This window comes from Phascolarctos cinereus, unplaced genomic scaffold (genome assembly GCF_003287225.1).
Source record: "Phascolarctos cinereus isolate Bilbo 61053 unplaced genomic scaffold, phaCin_HiC Scaffold_1;HRSCAF=81, whole genome shotgun sequence".
Taxonomy (NCBI): domain Eukaryota; kingdom Metazoa; phylum Chordata; class Mammalia; order Diprotodontia; family Phascolarctidae; genus Phascolarctos; species Phascolarctos cinereus.
The window spans coordinates 286251195-286271976 of NW_027555514.1; the positions used below are offsets into that span (position 1 = coordinate 286251195).

The 20782-nt window shown below is 54.1% G+C and overlaps 2 protein-coding genes across 3 annotated transcripts in view; one reads left to right on the top strand and one right to left on the bottom strand.

The window, feature by feature from the left end:
- LOC144454983 (uncharacterized) overlaps positions 1–8418 on the top strand; it is a 48259-nt gene extending 39841 nt beyond the window's left edge. For both annotated transcript variants that reach the window (XM_078147801.1, XM_078147798.1), the window contains exons 4-6: positions 3108–3227; positions 6643–6760; positions 7793–8418. In XM_078147801.1, the coding sequence (XP_078003927.1) occupies positions 3108–3227; positions 6643–6760; positions 7793–7894 (340 nt within the window). In that variant the 3' untranslated portion in view covers positions 7895–8418. The remainder of the gene's footprint in view (positions 1–3107; positions 3228–6642; positions 6761–7792) is intronic.
- A 3083-nt stretch (positions 8419–11501) lies between these two features.
- MCAT (malonyl-CoA-acyl carrier protein transacylase) lies at positions 11502–20782 on the bottom strand. Its single transcript, XM_020982809.2, has 4 exons — positions 20301–20782; positions 18727–18814; positions 14804–15021; positions 11502–12174 (listed from the first exon to the last, which is right to left on the bottom strand). Exons 1-4 carry the CDS (start codon positions 20730–20732, stop codon positions 11518–11520), a joined length of 1395 nt encoding a protein of 464 aa, XP_020838468.1. The 5' UTR covers positions 20733–20782; the 3' UTR covers positions 11502–11517.

The following is a 20782-nucleotide window of genomic DNA, read 5'->3' on the forward strand; positions in this document are numbered from 1 at the left end:
ACTCAAGACTGCAGAAGCCTTTTTTTGGCTCTGGTGTCATACTCCCGAGTCCTGCTGATCTCGTAGACACACTGCTTCCTGCTCATACTTTTGCCTACCTTCTATTTGTGAAGTTGATTTTTTGAACCCAAGGATAAGACTTTACATTTGTCCTTGCAAAAAATTTTAAATGTCACCCAACATCCTAGCCTGTCAAGATCTCTTTGGATCCTGTCATCCAGCATGTTAACTCTCCTTCTTTTACAGCCTCTGCCTATTTGACAAGAAAGCCAATAACTTGCCTGGCTGCAAATCTTTTATAAAAATGTCTTCAGTGCTTTAAAAAGCACAAGGCCAGGGCAGGTCCCTTCACTAGAGAAGTTCTAAGCCGACACTGAACCATTAGTGACTGTCTGGGTCTGGCCATTCATGCGGTCCCCCTAAATGGGCTCTTATGCAGCCCATGTTTCTCCGTCTGGTTCATAAAAGCAGCACGAGAGGTTCTCTGAGATGCTTCACCAGAATCAAGGTGAGAAACACCTAGCTGCAGTATTCCCCCAGCCTCCCTAGGGATCCCGTAACTCTTACCCAAAAAAGGGAGACCTGGGGAGGCGGCCCGAGGAAGCCCCGCTGGCCCTGAGAGACGATCGCTGACCATCTCAGCAGTGACACGTCACAGAAGTCTGCTAGAATCGAAGGGCAAACGCACAGGCCTAGAGTTGGTAGACCCCGTTTCTTCCTTTTTATTTCATTAAAAAAATTCTGCACGTAAACACCAAATAGAACGAGCACTTCCATATACATAACAACAAAAAAGGATTGGATGTGAAATAGCAAATCTCTATTACGTATAACTTGCTTTTAGGCTTATAATAAATTGACCTTTAGAGCTGTCTTGCTTGTCTAGGATTCCTTCTGATCTTCCTTCTGTGCATTTTAAAAATGCTTAAATGACTCCCTTCCTTTTCCTTCTCTCCCCCACTTTTCTTTTCCTTTCAGTTCTGAGCATCAGCAGATCTTGACACTTTTCTTACAGAATGAAGCTTTACTCTTTACTTTATTACACTTCATTGTAATCCTGATAATGAGCCTTGTTTCCATCTTTGGTAATGTCTTTTGAAAACTTAAGCTGGTCAGTGAGTGAGCCCCCTGTGCGTCCACATCCGTCTGTTTTGACGACCCCCCTCCTTCCCGGCCTGGCTTGCCCTGCAGAACTCTTGTCCAGGGTTATCTCACCGATCCTTTCTCTGAACCATTTGAAATCTGCCACCAAAAATCTAGCATTTCCTCCTTTGTGCAATGCAGGTGTTGGATTGGACGATCTGCAAGGGTCCTGTGACTTGATGGTCTCTAGCTCTAAATTCTATGATGGGATGATAAGGGGGCTTGAACTGGGTCTGGTGGGCGGGAGCATAGCAACAGAAGGTTTATTTTTGGTAAGCAATTTGTTTTCAATTACCAAAATTTTTATCTTCTCCTCCTTCACTGAAAATAAAAATAAAGCTCATACCAAATAGGCACAGTCAAGCAAAATAAAAATTCCCCCTTTGGCCACGTCCTGATCACCGTCCTCTGGAAACATCCGTCACTGATGGGGACGCTGATGAGAGTCATTGTTTGTCTTTACACTGGCTCCTGAAGGTTAAGGTCATCAGGACCAGCCCTCTCATTTCACAAATGAGGAAGCTAAGATCCGGTGACATCCCCAGGGACTCAATCTGGGTGTGGAGCCTCCAGACCAGCTCTGACAGCCTAGGGAAATTCCAGAATCCCCAAAAGGAGGAGGCCTGAGTGGTTGTGCTCACAAAGGGCCTTCACCTGACCCTCCCAGTGACTACATGACTAGCCAAGGAAGCTCTTTCAGAGAGGCGACCACACTAGCTCTGCAGGTGGACAGGGAAGCTCTGGGGCCCCAGCCCTCAGCCATCCTGGTCCTCCCCGCATTGTCCCACCAGGCCAATGGCATAGGGTGGAGGCGGAAGGGCAGGAAGGCGGCCGGGCAGGCTTGGGAAGGTGTAGGTCTTGGGGCTGGGCTGGAAAGGCTGCATAAGGGCTGACAGTGACTTAGGTTTGGGGAGGGGGTGACTCCTGCTTCTTTTAGGGAAAGCCCAGGAATTCCAAGTTCAGGCATTTGAATGGAATGTGAGACAGTTCACAAAACCATAATGAAGATTTTTATCCAAAGCAGGGGGGAGAGGACCAGCTGGTCCAGCCACTTAGGTCATTCACTGCGGGCATGAGGTCCGGGAAGAAAAAGCCGATTAAAAACCAGGCAGTAGGGGCAGGGCTTCAGTTTGTCTATGGTCACTGATCAATGACCAAGACCAACTTTGCCCCTTACTCCCTTGGCCCAGGCTTCTCTCCCTCCAGTGTAGATGTGACCATCTCTTGCTGCTGTATGTCTCTGGAACAGTGGACAGGGTGCTGGATTTGGAGTTAGGTTTGGACTCCTGGGATCATAGCACTTTGAGATCATCAGGTCCAATTGCCTCATTTTACAAATGAGGAAACTGAGTAACAGAGAGAGCGAGGGAGTTGCCCAGGGTTACACAGCTGATGAGTGGCAGAGCGGGGATTTGAACCTGAGTCTCCTGCCTCCAAATGTGGTGGAAAGAAGGCCTTTTCACTGTGCTGTGTGACCTTGGGTGAGTCACAATCTTTGAGCATCAGAGAAGGTTGAACTAGACAGGGGTTCTTAACCTTCTTCGTACTATAGCCCCACGGCAGTCTAGGGAGGACTTTGGACTCTCCTTTTCTCAAGACAGTGTGTTTAAATGCATAGCATCACAAAGGAGACTGATTTTAAAGTTACCAAAATACTTAAAAACCCCAAACCAACTCAGTTCATAGGCCCCAGACTAGATGAGGATTTGGCCTTGAAATCCTAGGAAATATAAATTACTTCTAATCCTGAGCTAAGTGGCACCAGTGAGGCTGCTCACCCATCTCTCCTGATGTGTCTGCCAAAGCTAAAGTCAAGGACGTCTGGAGGGGCCGCCCCAGCCCAGCTACCCCCACCACTCCAGGGGCTACTGACAGCTGACTCTACTTGTGCGCCTAGACCAAATCTGATTTCAATGCTAAGTTTGGTTTTCCCTCTTCCTGACACATCCGTGCCCTCCTGACAGTGCGGCTATTCAGGTTGGCCATCAGCTGGCAGTCATCGGGGATGAATTTAACAGGATGTACTGCGGGAAGGCCCAGGACACAGCATCCCATGCGGCCCCGGCCCTGGCACCTGTGTGGAGGTAATCCAGAGTGACTGTCTGTGCTCCCAGTGTGATGCACACCCTCCTTCCCATCGTGTCTCCAACGTTCTCCCCTCCTCAGATATTTGTAAAGGGCTTAGAGTGGAGCACATAATGCTTGTTCCTTCCCCTTCCTTCTCTCCTCAGCTGAGAGGTCCCTTGTCCACAAACAGGAAGTGGACAAGGAGAAGAAAGATGGGGCTCGTCTGTTCTTGATGATAACAGCAGACACACAGACCCACAGATAGCTCTTTAAGATACAAACGATGTCGATGGGGCCTCATAAATGCCTGTGAGGAGGGGAGAGCAGGTATGATTGTCTCTGTTTACAGATGAGGAAATTGAGGCTCTGTCACAGAGACAAGGGACTTGCTCAGGGTTCCACAGCTAGCAAGGAGGAGAAGGTGGGTCTGTCCTTACTCCAGTCTGGCAATCTTTCCACTATCCTGCAATAGCTGGTTCTGGTGACTGCCCAGGCAGAGACAGAATGTCCCCAGAAGGGGACAACTTCCCATCTGCTACCTCGTTGGGCGGTTCTGAGACCCAGGCAATAAGCATTTCAGTACAGAAGGGAGCCTGAGAGGTCACCTAGTGCAACATGGTCCTGGATATGAAACCTCTCTACAACATTGCCATCAAGTAGCCATCTGTAATCTACCTGAATACCTCTGGTAATTTTATCCAGGAAGTTCATTCCATTGTTGGACAGCTCTTATTATTGGGCACTTCTTCCTTATCTGGAGCCGAAATCTGTAATATCTCCCTGTCCCTCCTAGTCTCCTAGTTCTGCTCTTCAGGGCTAAACAGCTTTCACACCCCTTGTCCACAAGGAATACCCTTAGTTCTTCCAGCTAGTTGTCATGTGGTGCAATCTGCTGCCCCTTCCTCAGCCTGGTCCCTCTCTGCTGGACATTGTCCAGGTGCTCTTGAGGTGGCCTCAGGAGGACCCAAGTTCCTCCCCCCTTTCTTGACCCCTCTTGGCTTCCTGCTCTCAGAATGAGCCAAGGAGGTGGTCAAGAAGCTCTCTGAGGTCTGGCCATCTACAAAAAGCAGGAACAAAGTGTCATTTTTTTCAGTGAAGCCTCCCTGCAGGAGGTGGCATCTGATCTGGGCCTTCGGTGCTCTTAAGAGTACCCACTGGGGGGAAGAGGTAGAGGGGTGGTGGTTAGACCTCAGGCTTTTGTAGACTGAGACTAAGCCAAGAACTGAAAATTCCACTTTGGATGACAAAACTACAGATGGAACATGGGGGAGGGGGAGGAAAAAGCCTCTCTTTATTTTAATTGAACGCTATTTCCCGAATGCCCATGGTGTGCAGAGACCTGTGACAGGTAATGAGGAGGCTGCACATATAGTCAGACCCCAGCACAGATGATGAGAATGCCCTTTACGTGTCCAGCGGTGCTAAAGCTCTAGGGGAGGTCCTGGAGCAGGCAACATTCCCTGGCAGGTGAGTGCAAGGCCAGAGTGCTCCTGCTGGTGGATATGGGGCTGAGGCTAAGACCTGCCAGAAGAAATAGGCCTTTCCCTTATAGGGGATCACCCCCAAAGCAGTGGGCTACATGCTTTGATTTGTTTTCCTGGGCATGGAGATGGGTCATAACGCTCTCTCCTCCTCTGGGATCAAGACTTGCTGGGGAGACAGGAGAGGCTCAGTCTATGGCCCCCGGCTCCATGGGACCCTCGCTGGCCCTCAGAAAGCTCAGAGCCTCGGGCATGGTGCCATTTCCGTAACACCATAGTCAGAGGCATGAGAAGAAGGTGGGCCTTTAGCCTGGAGCTTCAGGACCACGTCACTGACGTCTCTCTGAAAGATTGTCATGCAGGACGAGACCCTGCAGAACTGATGGAAGCGGGGAGAATTCAGGGAGAAGTTTTAGGCTCAGAATAAGGATGAACATCCCACTGTGGAATGGGAAGCTTACATGTGGTAATGAGCTCCCCATCACTGGATGTGTGCAAGAGCAGGCTCACTGATGGCTTATCTTGGAGGCTAAGGTCTTCTCCATATCCGAGCTGCTACAACTGTAATTGAATTATAAAATTTTAGATCAGGGAGAGATTTCACGTAGCCCCCAATACTGAATGGGGCCTTGAGAGCCAAGCCCTTGTTTTTCATCCTTTTCCTGGTTCTGGCCAAGCTGGCCTGTTTGCTGAGCCCCTCCTGGGACTTGTTACAGGTAGAACGGTGTCACAGAAAGAGCATTGGGCTTCCCTGCGTGAGTCCATCGCTCAGGGACTCAGTTAAGCCATCTGTACAATGGGATAACATGAGATAAAAGCACTTTATAAACGGTAAAGAGCCCTAAGAGTGGAGGGGATCAGTGCTACCGTCTAGGACACAGATGTCAGTTCTGTGCAGATGACTTCCTAGGAGAGGCAGATGGGCCAGAGAAGACCTCGCCTGCCTTTAACCCATCAACAATCAGTCTAATGCTGCTGTTAATTAATTCCTGCAGGATCCGTGAATGCAATTGGGGGGGGGGAGGCAGGGAAGAGACAAGATTCCTGACCCTCACTGATTGTAGCCAGCTGTGACCTCAGTGTCACCTACTCGTGGACATCCAGCTAGTGTCAAGAGGCAGGATTCGAATCCAGGTCTTCATGACACCATGTTCGGCACTCGATCTACCATGTCATGCTTCTTCTCTAATAGGATATTAGGACGTACAGGATGTCCCCCAAGCCTCAGTGCAGTTTTTAGCTTTACTAGCCTGGGGACACTCTATTATTATAATGCACTGGTTTTGAATGTGTACCCTGTTTCTTCATCTGTGCAATGGGTATGATACTTGAACTACTTATCCTGCAGGGGAACAGGAGACTGGGTTAGGGTCAGAAGACTCCAGCCTTCAAACTCCAGTTCCACCCGTTCCTGTGTTACCTTGGGAGAGTAATTTCTTCTCTGGATCTCAATTTCCCCATCTGTAGAGGTGCAGTGACAATAGCTAGCACTTACGTGGCATTTTCACACTTTTTGCTAAGTGCTTTGCACGTTCCCTCATGTGATCCTTACAACAATCCTGAGGCAGGTGCTGTTATTATCCCCAATTTACAGATGAAGAAACTGAGGCTGAGAGAATCATACAGTGTCTGTGGCAGGATTTGAACCCAGGTCTTCCTGACTCAAGTCCAGTGTTCTACCCAGGGGGCCATACAGCAATTAAAGGACAGTTCTCCCAAGGCAACTTTTCAGCTCTAGATGGTTACATGTCTGCTGTACTGTAGCCCATTCTAACATCTAGGTACCACACCTAAATCGCCAGTATTTCTAGGGAGAGCTCCCCCCGCCCCGGTGTCCTGGGACCGCCCACGAGGCCGCTTGTAGACGGAAGCGTGGACATAAACAGGGGCCTTCGGTCGGCAGGCTCGGGCGGCCACTTCACCCGTTCTCTCTCTCCTGCTTGTGTTGCAGCCCGACTTTCAGTTTCGTCCATTCAGGCGCCCCGAGTATTTTTAGAAGTTTCGTGAAATGTTTTACTGAGCCCGCGGGCAGCAGCTGGGTGCGGAGACTCGCGGCCTGGGCAAACTGGGTGAGTCTGGCTGCCTCCGCGGGGGTGGGGGTGCTGGCGACAAGGGCACCTTGAAGGCTGATCTGAGTGAGAGGGGAGAGAAGGCTCTCCGAAGTGGCCAGGGGCCTCCAGACAGGAAAATGGGAAATCTGCCCCAGGGGCAGCCGCATTATAGGGAAGGAAAGCTGGAGGCCTGGGCTTGAATCCCAGCTCTCATACTGTCACACAGCTGTGTGGCCTTGGGCAAGTCACTTCCCCTTTGGGGGCCTCAGTTTCCCCATCTGGACAAGGGGAAGAGTGAGTCTGAATGAGAAAATAAAAGCCCAAGGCGGCCCTTTTCCCCAGAGAAGGCTGAAGAGCCATCGCTGGGCTTGTGTCTTGTCAAGGGATGTAGAGCTGGAAGGAACTTTCCCGATTGAGTCCAACCCTATCATATGACATGTGGGGAAACTGAGGGACTGGGAAGCCAGTGACTGACCTGATGAGACGCTCTGAGAGACAGCATGAGAGCTGGGATCGGAGCCCAGGTCCTCTCCTCCTGGAACAAGGCCTTCCACTGCCGGCTCCAGCGAGCCGAGGCCTCCTCTGGTTTTTGTGTCTAATTCTTCAAAAGAATCAAGAGGCAGCCAGGTGGTGCTGGGCCTGGAGTCTGGAAGCTCTGACTTCAAGTCCAACCTCAGGAGCCGACTAGCTGTGTGACCCTGAATGAATCCCTTCACCTCTTCCTGCCTCACTTTCTATAACTAAAGTGGGGATAAGAGGACCTATCTCTTAGGGTTGTCATGACAATCAAATAAGATACTGGTAAAACACCTGTCTTCCAGATGAAGAAACAGAAGCACAGAGAGGCAAAAGCGTGGCCCCTGCCCTGGAGGGGCTCACGTTCTGGATGGTTTTCCATCCCTAGAAGTGTTTAGGCAGAGGCTGGGCATGTTGTAGAGGGCATTATTGTTGGGGTGGGGGTCGGACAGACGGTCTTGCCTTCCGACTCCGCGTGACAAGGACAGCTGGGGGGCCGCTAGTCACGTCACGCTCCCCGTTTCTTTGTTGCAGGTTCCTGTGCTACCAGCCAGCACTGTGTGCCAGAAGGTGATCCCAGTGGCCCTGCTTCTGATCCTCTTTGGACTGGTGGCCAATTATGGCTTGCCAAACTGACTAGAGAAGGAGAAGAGAAGGTGGCCACTGCTGGACTCTGGTCCACCCTCTGGTCTGCCACCCTGGAGGTGGAAATCTGCCTGGTTAGCTTAGTGTTTTGGTTTAAAAATTTTTTAATAATGGTTTTTGATGAAACCCTTTATTCTATGTAAGCCTTGAGACAGTGCTGGGACACTGCTGAGGTTTCACATGGGTCTGCTGTTCATATTTTTAAAAGAGAAGTGATTTAAGTAATATTCGGTTGTTGCTGGATAACTTCCTGGTTGGCTGGTTTGGAAAGGCTCAGTCCAGGGAATCAGAAACTCTGGCTTTGCTTTTCTTAAGAACCATCCTAGTAAAAGGTGCTTCCATTCTCAGGAACGGGCATCTCGGGTATTGGCTCTGCTGGCACTGGTGGGTCAGAGAAGGAATGCTGGTCATCCTTTAACACTGGGACGCCCACTGCAAAAATGTTTTAAAAATCTTCTGGTAAAGATTTTTTTTTGAGGGGCTGAATAAACAAATAAATAAATGAGCAAACACTATCTTGGCTTCCGGTGTCTAGTGTCTAGAGGTGTTTCTGCGCCATAGACTGGCTGAGCCGGAGGACTGGGTACGTTTTATGCTACATCTATATGAAGGTGGGTCAGAACTAGAAAGCAGAGAGGACTCGAGGTGTGTGAGCACACAGCTGAGAGCCAGAAGGGCCATCAGAGTCCTCCAAGTCCCTCATTTTACAGACCAGAGAAGGCCCAGACCTAGCCACGCTGAGTACCTAAAGAAGCAGCAGTGCCAGAGACTGACCCCGAGTCCTGGACTCCCAGCCTTTTCACCTCGTGTGGTCTCAGATGCATTCCAGCAAGGTGGAGTCAGAAGGGACCTCTTAGACCAATTATAGCAAATCACTCATTTTACGGATGAGGAGACAGAGAACAGACCCGAGGTTATGTAAAGCAGTGGCAGAGTCAGGATGGGAACGTGGTGAGTAAGGATCTCAGTCCCAGAGAAAGTTTTCAGAGATCAGAGGTTCTTAAGCAGGGGACCATGAACTTAAAAAAAAAATGCATTTTGATAACCATTGTGCAGTATAGTTGGTTTCCTTTGTAAGCTTCTGTGTTCTGTTTTGTATATTTAGAAACGTGATTCTGAGAAGGAGCCCCTGGGCTTTGCCAGAGGGGTCCATGTCCCCAGACTAGTGAAGAACCCTTGCTGGAGACGCAGCAGGGGCTGGTGGGAACACCTCTGGACCTGGGGTCAGCAAGGCCTGAGCCTGAGTCCCAGCACCTTCCCCCTGGGCTGCCTGGCCCACAGCCACCTGCCCAGGGTCCAGCTATGGTCATCAAGGCTTTTCCATCTACTTCCTCCTGGCCACTTCCCTCCACTCTTTCCTAATTTGGGAGGGGCCAAGCAGAGCAAGGCTTACCCCTCCTGCGTGTGACAAGCCAAATAGCCCCAGTTACTCAATCCCAGAAGCCAAGAGTGAGGCGGGGAGATCAGTGAGACTCGAAGGGCGAGGCCCACAGAGACATTTCATGACCACACAGCGGTGATTATTAACACCCACTCATCATTGGTGCTGGGGAAGCACATCCTCTTTGATCCCTATAACGACCCTGAGAGGGAAACTGTAATGATCATTTGGCCCATTTCACAGATGAGGAAAGTGGGGCTCACTGAAATGACTTACCCAGAGTCACACAAATCTCAGAGCTGAAAGGGGCTTCCGAGGCTGCATAACAAGTCAGTGGCAGGGGGGTGGCTAGACGGTGCAGTAGACAGAGCACCAGCCTTGGATTCAGGAAGACCCGAGTTCAAATCTGGCCTCAGACACTTGACACTTACTAGCTGTGTGACCCTGAGCAAGTCACTTCACCCCACTGCCTAGTCAAAAAAAAAAAAACCAAGTCAGTGGCAGAATCCAGATCTAGATTTAGGGTCAGAAAGACTTTTGTTTGAGCCCTGCTTCAGGGATGGGTGAGTCACCTGTAAAATGGGGGTAATGAGGAGCTGAGGAGCTCCCTGAGGGAAAGGGCTGAGAGGGAGAAGAGGCCTAGAGCCCCCCTCTTTCCTGGCTCCGGCAGTGAACGGCAGCAGGGACGTTGGGGGTGCCGGCGTGGTCGCGAGAAGGTGGTTTAAGGAAGGGCTGGAGCTGCCCAGTCTGCTGGCTGCGGGAGAGCTGAAGGGGAGCCCCGTCAGCAGCCAGTGACCAAAGGCCCTGCTCATCTGCAGTCTCAGGGAAGTCACAGAGCTTGGTGGGAGAGCAGGTCTGGTCTCCCCCAGGTCCGCGGATGGATGGACTGCCACTGAGGGGGCTGTCAGGGGTGTGTGTGTGTGTGTGTGTGTGTGTGTGTGTGGTGTGTGTGTGTGTGTGTGTGTGTGTGTGTGTGTGTGTGTGTGTGGTGGTGTACATATATGTGTTCACGTATGGGCATGTTTGTGATGTGTGTGTGTGCACGCATGTGTGTGCGGTGGGGAGAGGAGTCACCCTGGCAGCTGGATGTGGATGCTGGTAGTACAAATCGAGGAGCACCCAGCGGGGGGCAGAGCTTCTCAGAGCTGCTGGAGCGGCTGCTCCACTCACGCCTCCTCCCAGCCGTCACAGAGACACAGTGACGCTGCCTGCAGAAGGCTCTGCTAGTGGAGCCCAGCCAGCTGGCCACAGGCCTCTCTGTTGTCTGAGGACCAGCCTGGCTAGGGCACAAACAGCAGCTTATCAAATGCTCATCCTCCTGGGTCTTGGGTTGTCCCCTGACCCCAAGGTCCTGAGGGCAGTTTCTTAGGTTCAAGAGGAGGTAAAGGTCAGAAGTTCTGGACAGGGAATGCTCATTGCCCCAACACAGGAAAACAAATAGGGAGGGCCAAGTGCCTCCTTAGAAAGTGAATTTCCTAACCCCTCCAACCCCCAAAGGCTACATTTTTAGCTCCTCTGGAGGCCGGCCAATCTCAATTCTACATCATTGAGTATAAGTGCAGTCAATGAAGAAGCGCAGCATCTCCAAGGAAAGGGGGAGACCTTCCCCTCGACAGACCGGACATGTCCACTGCGCTCCAAAGGTGTGGGTAATCACAGGCACCTTTTAAAGCCTCCACGTGAAATCGCCCAAGCCCCAGGCCAGCAGCCCCAAAGCTGACCCTAAGTTCAGCATCAGGAAAAGTGGGTAGGGAGACTGCCCTTCCAGGCCCACGTTCTCATCCCAGGTCTGTACTCAGCCACACTGTGGGTGGTGGAAAGAGCCCCTCTGAGTCACGGCCTCAGTTTCCTCACCACACTCTATGTCTTCACGATTTTACTGTGAGGAGGACGACTCGGGGGAAGGCGCAGAGGCAGATTCTGCGAGGGTGGAGGTCAGGAGGTGTTTCCTCCCACAAAGGAAGGGCTGCCTCTGGAGGTGGTAGACTCCCCGCCCCTCCCCTGAAAGCCTTCCAGCAGAGGCTAGGCGGTGGCAAAGGGATTTTGGGGCAGGGCCAGGTATCTCTGGGGAGGCCGCATGGGCTCTCACCTCACCGCCTTGGGAGAGAACCCTCTGGGACCTACGCTAATGCTGGGCTCAGAATTCCTGTCAACTCTCTTCTCCAGACGTGAAATATTTTCAAAGGACGCTTGAAACAAGACAGCCATCAGAGAACATAGGATCAGATGGTGCTCAGAACGCACTTTCTATTTCTCCCTCCCGTTGGGGCCGGCTAGCCCCAACACCAATCCAGAGAGTGGCTCTGGGAGGCAGGGCGGGAGGCCCCCTCTGACAGACAGACAGCAGCCCAGCCCTGGACCCGTTCTTGCAGTCGATCCCAACAGCGCTAGAGTGGCCTCGGCTACACATCCAGGTTCCCCTTCCCCTCCTTCTCTTCCCCTCCTCCTCCTCTTTCCCTTCCTCCTCCTCCTCCTCCTCTTCCCCCTCCTCCTCCATCACTTCCACATGACTATAGGTCTTCCAAGCCTGGAGGTTACAGTTCTTTAGGATGGTCCCCAGCTGCTTCCCGGGCCCCACCTCAAATGTCTGCGGGAACCCGATCCCCTTCCTCCGCTCATAGATGGCATGCATGGTCTGCTCCCACTTCACGGGGGACACGACCTGCTTCACCAGCAGCTGCTGGATGTGTTTGGCATGCATGTACTTAGTGCCGTCCACGTTGGAATGGACAGAAATCAAAGGCTTCTTCACGTCCATTTTCTTTAAGGCTTGAGCCAGCGGCTCCAAAGCGGGCTTCATGAGACGCGTGTGGAACCCTCCGCTGACCGGCAGCATCCTGGTCCTCCTGAAGTGGTACCTGGAGGAATTCTTCTGCAGGAAGTGCAGGGCCTGGGACAGAACAAACAGGTGAAGGCATGAGGGGCCGCAACCAGGGGCGGGCAGCAGCTCCTTTCAGGAGGACCTTGGGGGCACTCTGGCCTTAGGACCTGGGAGGGATGGGCAGGGATGACTGATCCCAGACACAGCCGAGACCCAGAAAAGGGAGATGACGCGCTGCTCGGCGGCAAGGCTGGGACGAGACCCCGTGTCTTCAGGTGGGATGGTGGAAAGAGAACCAGGGCAAACCCCAGGCTTGAACGGCCTCCATCCATCAGCCAGTCAATAAGCAGGCTGGCCTCTGAGGACTGCTCAGCTCCATCACCAGGCCCCCTCCTGCCAGCCGAGCCTATTACTTCCTCCTGGGTCTGCACCCCTAGGCATAGCCACTAACCCTTTTTTTTCTACACTCTTTCCACTGAACACATATGAAGAGCCCGTGGGTTATCCCCAAAGAGCTGTGCCTGCCATGGAGAAGCTTACACTCAAACGGGTGGATGGACAACGCATCTCACTAATTGAACACACAGGATCCACGGGAGAATCACAAAGCACTCTGGGAAAATGTGAGAAGAAAGGAGTTCAAACTGTAGGGAGCAGGGAAGGCTTCCAGGAGGAGGTGACCTCTGAACTGAGCACTGAAGAAAGAGAATTTAGCAGGCCAGGAGGTGAGGGGAGTGCACTCTGGGCATGGAGGATGGCCTGTGCACATGCAGGAAGACCGGTACCAGCCAGGGCAGAGCACGGGGAGCATGGACAGCACAGTTCAGAGGAAGTCGGCGTGTGAGCCACTCAAAACCCAGGCTCCTCCTCAAAAACAACTTCCGCCCTAGCCTTCTAACAAGAAAGGGAGGGCGACCGACTGACCAAAAGAGTCACGGCCAGCGCCTGACCGGAGGCAGGCAGCGCTCATGCACTGTTGGTGGAGCTGCAAATGCAACAAAACGTTCACAACGGCCCCTTTCAGGGGTATCGGGGCCCGTCAGTCAGGGGACGGCTGACTGAGCTGTCTATGGCATCTGAACGCGACGGGGCGGGACCACGGCCATAAAAACGAGGGGCGCGGGCACCTGTGCGAGGTGATGCCGAGCAAAGACGGCAGAGCCAGGAACACAAGCAGCTGCTTTCAGACCGACAGGGCGAGACGACCCTCCTCCGTCAGGGGTGGGGGCCCCAGCTCTGGGACCCTGGGCCAGTCCAGGACGTGAGATGAGGGAGGGTCCGGCTCGGCCCCTCAGTCCCCCGACTGTGCTTCACCACAGAGCTTTGTCACGTGGAAGGGGAAGGGGATGGGGGCTGTCGAGTGTATCCTGAAAAGACTGTGCTGAGAGGCCAGCCCAGCTCTCACCTCTCCCTGCTAGGGCCCCCGGGACCCAGGGACACTGGGTGCTCATCGGGGCCAGCAACGTGACGGAGGCAAGGAATCTGTATCCTGGGGCACCTGTGGCCTCAAGCAAGTTCTACAATCTCTGTGAACCTCAGATCTCCCACCTGCAGAGTAAGGACCGGAGGAGCCCGAGGTCTTTGGACGCCGGGATCCCGGGGGAGGGCGGGGGGCACCTTCCCCAGGAGATGGCCTCTCTGGGAGCTTTGGTCAGACAACGGCCGAGCCGGGTGGTGAAGGTCAGATCTGTGCCTCTTCGAATCCAAGCCCCTCATTTTAGAAATGAGGAAACGAGGCCTAAAGGGCAGTAGGCCACGTGACTGGTGGGAGGCAGGGCGGAGTGGAGGGACCCAGCAGGGGCCACCCTGCCTCGAACACGAGGAGGCCAAGAGCCTGCGCACCGCCCCCTTGGTGACACTGCGCCCAGAGATGCACGCACTGCCTTCCTGGGGGAGGACGCCCAAGGTTCCCTCCTCGCTTCTCATCACAGAATAGAGACAGCTCGGGGGTGACCCAAGGAGGCTGTCACTGCACGTGCACTTGACTAGAGCACCCGACCATTCTCTAGGAGGCCTGGTTGGATCTGAAGCTTGTTAGAACCCAGCACTGAAGCTCAAAGTCGGCGGGGGCTTGGAGACCGATGGTCCAGTTCAGCCCACCAGAGCAGGAAGCCGAGGCCTGAGGGCAAGGGCGGAGCCGGACCCGATGCCGTCTGACCCTTCCACTCTGGCATGTTGCCTCTCATCCACCAGCTCTGTCCAAAGGCCACTGGGCCACCAGGCATCCCCCCAGGCTACCAGGGATGATGTGGAAGAGGCCGAGGACCAGGAGCTGGAGACTGCTCAAGCCCCGCCTCAGCCGCCCACAGGTTGTGGGGCCCGGCAGTGTCACCGCAAGTCACTGCTCTCAGCCTCGGTTTCCCCCTCTGTCAACCTGCACAGCTGCTTCCTCCACCAAGTCCTCCGAACTGCACTGACCTCTAGGCTCTCCAATGCCCTGCCAGCTGACTGTGAGCCCCTCCCATGCTGGGAAGGCTTCTCGGCCCAGCCACAGGGTCGGCCCCCCGTGGAGACCTCTCACAGCTGCTCTAAGGGGGAACGCAGAACAGGCGGAGGGCGTCCTCGCCAGGCTCTTTGGGACGCTGCAATGTCCTGGGCTGGTGGGAGATTCCCAGCTCTGGTGGGAAGCAGTGAATGGCAACTTCCACGTCTCAATCACCCAGAGGCCTCTGCTGTTTCTTGGAGTGAGGCCACTCACCTGGAGGTGCCCAGAGATCACTCGGCAGTCGGGAAAGAGATAGTTGGCCACCTCGCAGACGGGCTGCTCGATGCCCAGGCTCTGGCAGTGCTCTCGTGCATCCAGGCAGGCCGCCTTGTACTGGGTCTGAGGCCTCCCGAGGACCGAGAGCATGCCACTGGGAACAGCTGCAGATGCTTCCTGCATGGCCTCGGCACGCACTCTGACCGCGAGCAGTCCTACCAGGGAGCAAAGGGAACCAGTCAGTCGGTTGGCTGGCACGCGCTCATGACGCTCTCCCACCTCGCCTGGCTCTGGGGCTCAAAAAACAGAGCCAAAGCAGTTCCTGCCCTCCAGGGACTCCTATTCTAGGGCTAGAGACTCGAAGTAAATAGCGGGGAAGCGCGAGATGCAGACAGGAGGAGTGGAAGGGAATGTCAGGGGAGAAGGTGCTACCAGGCTGCGCGGCCCAGGATGGCTTCCCGCAGCAGATCCCAGGAGGCAGAGGGCACCAGGCCTGGGCCGGGCAGCACACGGGAGGGCCCCAGTGGAGCCCCAGCTGGGGCAGCTGGACTGGAGAGCCATGTGGGAGGCAGTTAAGTGTATGGTGGCTGGAAAGGCCCAAAGGTAACTGGGCACCAGTGGAGTAGTTTGGGGGGTGGGGGGAGATGTTGTTGGACCTGGGCTTTACGAAGATTGCCTTGGCAGCTGAGTGGAAGCTGGGTGGGAGAGGGGAGAAACCGAGGCAGGGAGACCAGCCAAAAGGCAGGAGCGGCCCTTCATTCCCTACCAAGTGATGGCCTGTGGTCTCATGGCCTCTCTGAGCCAGAAGGGGCCTCCAGAGGTCACCAGGTCCAGCCTGGCCACCGCCTCTCTGGCACCCCACGTGGCTGGTCCTGCACCCTCCCCTCACTCACAGGCAGTTCTGCAGACCGGGAGGAGACAGCAGCACAACAGAGGCCAAGGGGGCGACGTTCAGAACAGAGATGCGGCAGGAGGACGCTGGGTGCCCAGAGCTGCCTCCAGTACACACTAGCTGTGTGACCTGAGGCAAGGCCCATTCCCTCCAAGCCTCAGTTTCTTCACGTGGACAAATGGAACGTCAACCCTCACAGGATGAAGGTAGGGAGGAGAGAGCCTAGCAGACCCTTCAAGCATCTGCACAGCAGTTCTTCCCCTCGTTGAAAATTGGTGGAATGATCTCAGCACCTCTGGAGGGAGATGAGAAGGCGGAGGGGAGAAGGGACCTGGGGAGGGGGGAGAGAGAGAGAGAGACAGAAAGAGAGACAGAGATAGAGAGAGACAGAGAGGAGAGAGAGAGGGAGACAGAGAGAGAGAGACAGAGAGACAGAGATAGAGAGGAGAGAGACAGACAGAGAGACAGAGAGGAGAGAGAGACAGAGACAGACAGAAACAGAGAGACAGGGAGAGACAGAGAGGAGAGAGACAGAGACAGAGAGACAGACAGAGAGGGAAAGAGAGACAGAGACAGAGAGAGAGAGACACACACACACAGCAAAGAAGAGAGGATGGCTGCTGGACGGAGACAGGAAAGGAGGAGGTTAAGCAGCTGGAGTAGCCTGAGGATTCAGAGAAACAGTCCCTGCCCCCAAAGAGCTCACATTCCTTTGGGAAAGACAACAGGCACATATGCACACAAATGTGCAGACAGAACACATCCCCATGACTGCCAGTAGTTAGGGGTGGGAGAGCTCCACTTCCAGCATCAGGAAGGGCCTCATGCAGAAGACACTTAAGCTGAAGCTTAATGAAGAGATGGAGGTGAGGAGGGAGGGCACTGCCAGCAATGAGGGACACCTTGGGTAAAGGCCTAGAGATGGGAGCTGAGTGACATATTTGAGGAACAGCAGGCAGTCTGGGACAGCTAGATCATGGAGTCCATGACTGTGGAAGAAGGCTGCAAAGGTAGGAAGGGCCCAGTTGTGAGATTTCCATGTCAGATAAAAGATCTTAGATCTTAGATCAGAGTTAATAGGGAGCCACTGGAATTTAATGGAGGTGACATGATCAGACCAAGGCGTTGGGAAAATCATTTTGGTGGCTGTGTGGAAGAGGGGCTGGCATGGGGAGAGGCTGTCGCAGAGGGAGGACCAGCCTTGACCGCAGGGGTCCAGGTAGAGGAGATGCTCGAGCCGTGTGGGGGCCACAGGAAGTGAGAGAGAAGCTACAAGATCTGGAATCTGAGGACACGGGGTGAGGGAGAGAGCAGGTGGGGTGACAAAGTGCAGGTGAATCAGGTGGTGCCCAAGACAGTAACAAGAAAGGTCTAGAGAGGAACAGGTGGGGAAGGGACATAAATAACAAAGGAAAAGCACACATGTGCCACACCCTCTGCAAAGTGTGGGGGTACCACAGAAAGTAAGGCCAGCCCTGTCCTCGGGAAGCCCCCATTCTAGAGGGGGAGGTCTCAGCCAAAAGGTGCCATGGTCCTTAGGGCGCGGTGACAAGAAGGGGGGAGAATTCTTCTTTAATTCATTTCTGAAGACATGACTTCGGTTGTGTAGAATAGACAGCTCTGGGGCATCTAGTTCAAATGTCCACTGGGCAGCTGATGACGTTGCAAGGGAGCTCAGGGGAGAGACTGGGCGAGCTTTATGGATCTGGGATCTCAAGAATAACGGAAGCCATGGGAGCTGACCACGTCACCAGACAGACAGAGCAGGGAAAAAGGGAAAAGGGCCAGGGACAGTCCAGGGTGACACTCATAACCAGGGAAGAGACAAGGACACTAACAGAGCAAGGAGCTCAGCGGTGCAGGCCGAGGGGTGTGACTGACACTGTGACAAGAGGGAAGAAGACATCCTTAGTAGAAGCGAGCTGGGCGTGGTTTGGGGGCGAGGAAAGCTGGACGCCTTGGAAGAACTGCAGAGGGAGCTCTGGGAGCTCACACAGGCGGCCTCAACTTCCTGGTGTGGCAGGAAGGACATGAAGGTGAAATGTGCTATGGAGCTGAACCACGTGCACAGGAACACTTTGGCCCCACTGAAACCGTGCCCTTGCTAACGATGGGGATGGGATCTGGACCCTAAAAGGAAAAGCCCTGGACTTTCCCAATGGTCCAGTATTCCCTACGCCCAATCTCCCAATTCTCTGTTACCTCCCTACTGCCCTTGGCCACTTCCCACCCTTAATCCTTTTAGACTCCATTCTCTCTTAGCCTCTCTTGGTCCAGGTCCCTGGTCTTCTCTGTTACCTCACAGTCATTGCAGACTACCTGGCCACTCCCAGATCCCTCCCACAGTCTTTCGGTATATAAGATCCATCTTAGGCCTCCATTAAGGTGCTCAGCCAACAGCACAGACTCACCAGGAGCCTCGCTCATCCCAATCAATGTTCTTGTCTTTGACTGAAGGAAGGCTTGGGTCGAATTCATTTGGGCAGGACCTGCGTTGCTATTTCGTGGTCCCAGCACCCCTAAACCTCAATGCTGTGACAGAATGGGAGCATCTGGCAGAAGGGAGGAGAACAAAGGACCTCCTCAGAGCTCTGTATATAGACCGGCTTCTTTTTGGTTCAGACCTATGACTTTATCAGTCTTGGAGGGGCATTACCTGGCTTGGCCAGGGTGCCACACCAGCAGGTATCAGGGGCACGTTAGAGCCCAGACCTTCCTGGCTCCAAGGTCGGCCCTCGATACACCATGCCATGCTGCCTCTCGCTACAGCCACCATTTTACAGATGAGGAAACTGAAGCTGAGCAAAGTGAGGGGATGTGCTCCAAGTCACAGCAAGAGTCAGGACCAGGATGGGAAACCAGCTCTTCTGGGGTCAGTGCTCTACCCAATCCAGTCCACTACCTCCCAACTCCACCCCTCTTGCTCCCAAGGCAGAACTGCCACGTAACCGGTGCCACTTCAAACCTTGGCACAAAAGCCCATGCCTGCCACATCCCCGTGGCAAAATTAAAAAAATGTCCTTTGTACCTTCTTCAAATTCTAAGGCACCAGCAAACACAAGGGCTGCAAACTCTCCCACGCTAAATCCAGCTGCAGCAACACAATTCTCGATAACCTGTGGCAAGAGATGCATAACACAAGGTCAAGTCACGAAAGTGGGATCTGAAATAACCAGGGCAAACTGGAGGTACAGGCTGAGCCCGACAGTGTCCTGATGCTCCTCTGTGAGCAACAAGGAAGCCTGTGCTCCTACGAGGAGGATAGGCTTCCAGGAGGGTCACGGTCCCTTCTTGACGACAGGGAACACCACAAGAGAAGCTGATTCCTTCAATACAGAATGAAAAATTTTCAATAGGCCATGTTTGGGTTGTGGGAAAAACTCTGCTCCTTATTGCCTACAGACTTCTCTGCTCTGTCCTCTTGGAACCTCCATTTTCAGGAAAGGCCCAGACCAGTCATGATTCATTCCTCTCTTGGCTCTGCTTCTGACCCTTAGGATCTTGTCACCAAGCCCCTTCACAACTCCTATTATGTGTTGTCTTTTCCCAAGGGCAGGGACTAACTTTCTTTCTGCCTCTATTTCTATCCTCAGCAATTAATACAATGCCTGGCATAGAATAATCATTTAACACATGCTTGTGGTTGACTGCCAACTGGACCATGGTAGAGAAGATAAACTAAAATGGGAGACTACAGAAGAGAAACTGCCGACCACCAATAAATCTGTACGCAGCGTGGGGATGTGTGGAAGTAATTAATACAGACGTTTTCATGGAGTCTGAGGGTGAGGACTTTCTCCCTTTATTTCCCCCTCGTCCATCTTTCCCAATGCGTCCTCTTACGCCTCCAGCCTTGCCAACTCCAGTTACTCCATTCCCCCTGCCTGACAGGTCCTGCACATTACTCTCATAAGCTGGAATGCTTCCGTCCTTCCTCCCACTTTGCTAATCTATGGTCCGTCTCGATAGGAGAGACTGAACACCGGCACTCTCAGGTCTGAGAGCCCTTCTAGATCTGCACCTACGCCCCGTCCGACTCGAGGGTTCTAATTCTTCCCCATTCGACTTGAAATCCCCCTGCACCGCTGGGGTGACGGGGCCCGGACCGTGTCTTTGAAAGCAATCCAGTCCCGGCATCTTCGCATGTATTTCAGCATCCCTGGTGCCTCTGCCCAAGGCACCCAGGCCACCAGAGGTCACAGAATGGGACACCACTGAAAAAGACTGAGCATTCCGGATGCGGGGGGGGGGGTGTCACCTAGACCCACGTGACCGAAGCCTGAAACGAACGAGCAGCTTCCAATAGTCCAAAACGACAAAACTGAGAAAAACCCCAATCTGACAGAGGGAAACATGGAGACATAAAGTGAATTCTGGAATATCTGCTTTATCCCAGGCCCTTCCTTCCGCCAACATTTATGTCTTGAGAGTTTGCAAAGCGCTCTACGCATCTTCCCCTAAACTCTCACAACAGCCTGGGCATGAGATTACTAGTTGTCTATTACAGAGCAGCAGACTGAGCGCAACCAGCAGGGCTGGGGCGGGGTACGGTGGCCGGGAGGGGACGCACGCGCAGCCCGCGGAGGCGGGGGCGGGGCTTACCTCGGGCCGCTGGTGCCGAAGCGCCTCCAGGGCGGCGAGCGAGACCACGTAGAGCGCGGGCTGACAGCGCACCGTGCGCTCCAGCTCCGCGCGCGGCCCGCGCAAACTCAGTTCCAGCAGGTCGTAACCCAGCACGCGCCCGGCGGCGGCGTAGAGCGCGCGCGCGCCCGGGTAGCGGAGAAGCGCGCGCCCCATGCCGACGGCCTGGCTGCCCTGGCCCGGGAAGAGCAGCACCGAGGTGGTCGCGGGGCTTAGTCGAGACCGAGGCCCCCGCTTCGGGCCCGCGTCCACCGTGGCGTCCTTCAGCAGCGCCGCCACGTCCACCGCCTCGGACGGCGGCGGCGGCCCCGCGGGGTCCCGGGCTCGCGAGGACCAGAGGCGCCTCCGGAGCGCGCCTGCCGCCCCAGCGCCGCGCCGGAGCCGGACCGCCATGACTGACGCCGCCAGCGTCGGGTCCCCCCCCCCCGTTGTCTAGCGACCGC